Genomic DNA, 6,600 nt, shown 5'->3' with positions numbered 1-6,600 from the left:
GGTTCCATGGTTAACGGGTTCCATGGGTTCCATGGTTAACGGGTTCAATGGTTAACGGGTTCCATGGTTAACGGGTTCCATGGGTTCCATGGTTAACGGGTTCCATGGGTTCCATGGTAACGGGTTCCATGGGTTCCATGGTTAACGGGTTCCATGGTTAACGGGTTCCATGGGTTCCATGGTTAACGGGTTCCATGGGTTCCATGGGTTCCATGGGTTCCATGGTTAACGGGTTCCATGGGTTCCATGGTTAACGGGTTCCATGGTTAAAGGGTTCCATGGGTTCCATGGTTAACGGGTTCCATGGTTAACTACCCTGATCCGCCCTCTGCGCCGTCCTAGTTCCTCACGCACTTATTGTTTCCTCCACCACTGGCACTCTCTATATTTTCATTACCCTCTACCCGAACCAGGGTTTGAATCCCAGTCCTGCTTTTCTTACCTCTTTTATTTCTTCCCCTACCCGAACCAGGGTTTGCATCCCCACCCCGCTGTTACTGGTGTGCAGTTGGTGAGAGGCTGGTTGGTTATCGCACTTACTCTTGCACTAGTTTTGCTCTTAGCTGTTTGGTATTAGAAGGAAATGCACTTATGATTTCTTGTGACCTGAAGTTCTTTTGCCTACCGATGTTGAACGCACTTATTGTAAGTCGCTTTGGTTAAAAGCGTCTGCAAAATGACCGTAATGTAATGTTAACGGGTTCCATGGTTAACGGGTTCCATGGTTAACGGGTTCCATGGGTTCCATGGTTAACAGGTTCCATGGGTTCGATGGTTAACGGGTTCAATGGTTAACAGGTTCCATGGTTAACGGGTTCCATGGTTAAAGGGTTCCATGGGTTCCATGGTTAACGGGTTCCATGGGTTCCATGGTTAACGGGTTCAATGGTTAACGGGTTCCATGGTTAACGGGTTCCATGGGTTCCATGGTTAACGGATTCCATGGTTAACGGGTTCCATGGTTAAAAGGTTCCATGGGTTCCATGGTTAACGGGTTCCATGGTTAACGGGTTCCATGGGTTCCATGGTTAACGGGTTCCATGGTTAACGGGTTCCATGGGTTCCATGGTTAACGGGTTCCATGGGTTCCATGGTTAACGGGTTCCATGGGTTCCATGGTAACGGGTTCCATGGGTTCCATGGTTAACGGGTTCCATGGTTAAAGGGTTCCATGGTTAACGGGTTCCATGGGTTCCATGGTTAACGGGTTCCATGGTTAACGGGTTCCATTATTAAAGGGTTCCATGGGTTCCATGGTTAACGGGTTCAATGGTTAACGGGTTCCATGGTTAACGGGTTCCATGGTTAACGGGTTCCATGGGTTCCATGGTTAACGGGTTCCATTGTTAAAGGGTTCCATGGGTTCCATGGTTAACGGGTTCCATGGGTTCCATGGTTAACGGGTTCCATGGGTTCCATGGTTAACGGGTTCCATGGTTAACGATTCCATGGTTAACGGGTTCCATGGGTTCCATGGTTAACGGGTTCCATGGTTAACGGGTTCCATGGGTTCCATGGTTAACGGGTTCAATGGTTAACGGGTTTCATGGTTAACGGGTTCCATGGGTTCCATGGTTAACGGTTTCCATGGGTTCCATGGTTAACGGATTCCATGGTTAACGGGTTCCATGGGTTCCATGGTTAACGGGTTCCATGGGTTCCATGGTTAATGGATTCCATGGTTAACGGGTTCCATGGTTAATGGGTTCCATGGGTTCCATGGTTAACGGGTTCCATGGTTAACGGGTTCCATGGGTTCCATGGTTAACGGGTTCCATGGGTTCCATGGTTAACAGGTTCCATGGGTTCCATGGTTAATGGGTTCCATGGTTAACGGGTTCCATGGTTAACGGGTTCCATCGGTTCCATGGTTAACGGGTTCCATGGGTTCCATGGTTAACAGGTTCCATGGGTTCCATGGTTAATGGGTTCCATGGTTAACGGGTTCCATGGGTTCCATGGTTAACGGTTTCCATGGGTTCCATGGTTAACGGATTCCATGGTTAACGGGTTCCATGGGTTCCATGGTTAACGGGTTCCATGGGTTCCATGGTTAATGGATTCCATGGTTAACGGGTTCCATGGTTAATGGGTTCCATGGGTTCCATGGTTAACGGGTTCCATGGTTAACGGGTTCCATGGTTAACGGGTTCCATCGGTTCCATGGTTAACGGGTTCCATCGGTTCCATGGTTAACGGGTTCCATGGGTTCCATGGTTAACAGGTTCCATGGGTTCCATGGTTAATGGGTTCCATGGTTAACGGGTTCCATGGGTTCCATGGTTAACGGGTTCCATGGTTAACGGGTTCCATGGTTAACGGGTTCCATGGGTTCCATGGTTAATGGGTTCCATGGTTAACGGGTTCCATGGGTTCCATGGTTAATTGGTTCCATGGTTAACAGGTTCCATGGGTTCCATGGTTAACGGGTTCCATGGGACCGGAACATGGGAACATGCGCTCTGATGGCGTTCTGATGGCGCTCTGATGGCGTTCTGATGGCGCTCTGATGGCGTTCTGATGGCGTTCTGATGGCGCTCTGATGGCGTTCTGATGGCGCTTTGGTGGCGTTCTGATGGCGTTCTGATGGCGCTCTGATGGCGTTCTGATGGCGTTCTGATGGCGCTTTGGTGGCGTTCTGATGGCGTTCTGATGGCGCTCTGATGGCGTTCTGATGGCGTTCTGATGGCGCTCTGATGGCGCTCTGATGGCGTTCTGATGGCGTTCTGATGGCGTTCTGATGGCGCTTTGTTGGCGTTCTGATGGCGTTCTGATGGCGTTCTGATGGCGTTCTGATGGCGTTCTGATGGCGCTCTGATGGCGTTCTGATGGTGTTCTGATGGCGCTCTGATGGCGTTCTGATGGCGTTCTGATGGCGTTCTGATGGCGTTCTGATGGCGTTCTGATGGCGCTCTGATGGCGTTCTGATGGCGTTCTGATTGCGTTCTGATGGCGTTCTGATGGCGTTCTGATGGCGCTCTGATGGCGCTCTGATGGCGTTCTGATGGCGTTCTGATGGCGCTCTGATGGCGTTCTGATGGCGTTCTGATGGCGTTCTGATGGCGCTCTGATGGCGTTCTGATGGCGCTCTGATGGCGCTCTGATGGCGTTCTGATGGCGCTCTGATGGCGTTCTGTTGGCGTTCTGATGGCGTTCTGATGGCGCTCTGATGGCGCTCTGATGGCGTTCTGATGGCGTTCTGATGGCGTTCTGATGGCGTTCTGATTGCGTTCTGATGGCGCTCTGATGGCGTTCTGATGGCGTTCTGATGGCGTTCTGATGGCGTTCTGATGGCGTTCTGATGGCGTTCTGATGGCGCTCTGATGGCGTTCTGATGGCGCTCTGATGGCGCTCTGATGGCTTTCTGATGGCGCTCTGATGGCGCTCTGATGGCGTTCTGATGGCGCTCTGATGGCGTTCTGATGGCGTTCTGATGGCGTTCTGATGGCGTTCTGATGGCGTTCTGATGGCGCTCTGATGGCGCTCTGATGGCGTTCTGATGGCGTTCTGATGGCGTTCTGATGGCGTTCTGATGGCGCTCTGATGGCTTTCTGATGGCGCTCTGATGGCGTTCTGATGTCGGTGGTCTCTGGGGGTCTCGGCTCTGAGATAAGGTGGAGCTAAACCGCTTTGGGTTCCCAAACTCCATCAATGTGGGCCTCCCCTCTGAAATCAGTGACACCTCCGCGCCCCCCCCCCCGCGCCATGAAATTAATTATTTATGTTGTTGTTGTTGTTCAGCACTTTGTAACTTGTTTTTGACAAGTGCTATATGAATAAAGATTATTATTATTACTATTATAATAAAAATGACAGCAAACCAGATTCCATTCTCAAGAAACACTTTATCTGGCACTTATTGATATGCACCCTCATTTCTTACAAACATATGATTTTGTTTCAAAACTAACCAATCACTGGTTCAAACCATTTCAGCTGAATTTTAACAATAAAATTCAATAAAACAATAAAAAAAATTAACAATAAAACAATAAACAATAAAACAATAAAAGTGAACAATAAAAAAAATGAAGTGCAAGATAGTTGCTATCATAAATTCAAACGTAAATCAACAAGGCCTAAAACGAGGCCTTTGGGCCCTAAACGCTGTAAACGCTGCCATAACGCATCAAAGACTGTAAGGTGCTGAAGGTCTGTAGGCTACTGTAGATCTGTCTCCCAAGACAAGTACCCTGTTGGACAAAAAAAGATGAAATTAGTAGGCCATTTACTTTACCAATAGACTGCTGATTTTACGCCCATATCCCCGAACGAATATTATTCTCACCTCAGTGTGAAGGATGGTGCTGCGCCCGCTGTGCGCACAGACGACTTATACGGGGCTGCTGAGTGGAGAGGAATAGGCGCAGGTCATCTTCCACTGCAAGCCTTGAACGGTACTTGTTCTTGATGTACGTCAAGGCAGAAAATCCAGACTCACACATATAGGTGGATGAGGAGGGCGTGAGCTTCACCATAGCTTTTTCTGTAAGGGTTTGATATTCGTTCTCCACTGATAGCCAAAAGCTTCCGATGGATACGCGCGTAATCTTCTGCTGCAGCTCCCGGTCAGCGGTCAGATCAGCCAGAGCTTCCTTCTCGTGTATGGACAGTCCGTCACTTGGTGTTGGGTTGAACAAGAATGGATTTCGAATCCACTCGTGCTTCACCGTGTCTTCAGTGAAGTGTTCACCAAACTGCCTGCACATCCCTCGGAGGTGTTCTGAAATGACAGGCAGTATGGTGTCTAAAGGCAGATCTGCGCGCGTCATGACATCTTCTACGGTAGAAAACATCTCCAAAGACCCCTGGTCAACACGTGTAGCCCACAAATCCAGCTTATTCCTGAAAGCAGTAACACGTTCGTTTGCAACAAACACATTGCACTCCTTTCCCTGCAGAGATGCATTAAGCATGTTCATGCGGTCGAAGATGTCAGCGAGGTAGGCCAGTTTAGCCACCCAGGTCATATCTTCCATGTGCCGCAGCAGTGGGGACTTGGCATCTGCGAGGAAAAGCAGTATTTCCTCGCGCAGTTCACAGAGGCGAGTTAGGACTTTTCCCCGAGATAACCAACGGACTTCGGTGTGTAGAAGCAGCCCTCTGTAATGAGCGCCCATTTCCTCGCACAAGATGCTGAACAGACAGCTGTTCAGCGCACGGGCTTTGATGAAGTTGACTATTAGGACAGCTTCGTTCAGGACCGTGCGTAGCTGTTCCGGCATCTTCTTGGCTGCCAGGGCCTGTCGATGTATGATGCAGTGACTCCAAACAGCAGCTGGTGCCACTTGCTGTATTCTGGTTATGAGGCCACTCCGACGGCCGGTCATAGCTCTCGCCCCATCACTGCATATGCCACAGCAGCGTGTCCAGTCAATGTCATTCTCTCTCATGAAATCGTTCATAATAGTGAACATTTCCTCACCAGTCGCACGGGCAGGTAGGGGACGGCAGAATAAAAACTCCTCTTTAATATCCAGGCATTCTCTGTAGCGCACATATACAAGCACTTGTGCACAGCTGGCCACGTCAGTGGATTCGTCGATCTGAAGCGCAAAAACTTTACTCTCCTTGATAGCATCAATCACTTGGTCCTTAACGTCCAACGCCATGTCAGAGATCCGTCGGGCAACAGTGTTGTCCGACAGCGGTATTGGGTGCAATTTAGCCGCAGCTGCCTCTCCGATCATTATGGTACACATTTCTTTGGCGAATGGCAAAGCAAATGTCTCTCCTTTGCTGTGTGGCTTCCCTGCTTTGGCAATGCGCAGTGCCCCCCGATAAGATGCTTCAGTGGCCTTGGAATTCGTTGCGCTAAAATCCAGAATCATTCTCTTTTCTCCTTGTAGCATTTGAAGTTTTCTTTTGAAGAACTCTGGAGGTTTTTCAACTAACTCGCGGTGCTTAGTTGTCAAGTGCCTGCGTAGCTTAGCCGGCCGAAGGCTGTCGTTAGCTAGCACCTCTTTACATATTACACACTGGGGTTGAGGATAATTAGTTGGTCCTGTTGAGGTAAACCCCAAATTGATATAAATATCATCGTATTTTCGCCGTTTGGCTTTACTACCCATATTGGGCTCGGGCCGTTCAGAAACTGTGAGAAACTTGTCCATTTTAAGCTATGTATTGATAGTACCGGTCGATAGAAATTAACGGTAACTAGCTTGCTGCTAGCTCGAGTGACAGCACTGTTGCTAGGTTACGTTATGAAGTTTGGCACAATACATTCTCACGCAAAATATTTAGAATTGCCTACATCTCTTCTATAATTTATTTATATTTTATAATGTTGACAATTGCGAAAAACAAAATAAAAAATATAGATAGTTCTAAAATGAAATCAACATGTTTCCTTTTTTTTTTTTAATCAACCTTCCGTGCCCCCCCTCAAATCATTTGGCGCCCCCCAGGGGACGCGCGCCTCACAGTTTGGGAACCTCTGAGCTAAACAAAGCAAAGCTCCAACACTGGCTGACCAGCAGCTTCTCTCCTGATGAATCTCTCAGCCACTAAATCCTGATCTGCTGCGTTATGTAACTCCTGGATCCTGAGGGAAGCCCTGAAGCCCGCCGAGAGCTGCTATCAGTTCCTCTAAAGGGG

The 6,600-nt window shown here is 48.8% G+C and overlaps 1 protein-coding gene across 1 annotated transcript; it reads right to left on the bottom strand.

Annotated features, from left to right (window-relative positions):
• Positions 1–4,289: 4,289 nt before the first annotated feature.
• LOC142383977 (zinc finger BED domain-containing protein 5-like) lies at positions 4,290–5,690 on the bottom strand. The gene has a single exon (XM_075469864.1). It carries the CDS (start codon positions 5,688–5,690, stop codon positions 4,290–4,292), a length of 1,401 nt encoding a protein of 466 aa, XP_075325979.1.
• Positions 5,691–6,600: the final 910 nt, after the last annotated feature.

Source organism: Odontesthes bonariensis, chromosome 1 (assembly GCF_027942865.1).
Source record: "Odontesthes bonariensis isolate fOdoBon6 chromosome 1, fOdoBon6.hap1, whole genome shotgun sequence".
Lineage (NCBI taxonomy): Eukaryota > Metazoa > Chordata > Actinopteri > Atheriniformes > Atherinopsidae > Odontesthes > Odontesthes bonariensis.
This window is presented reverse-complemented; position numbering and strand designations above follow the sequence as displayed.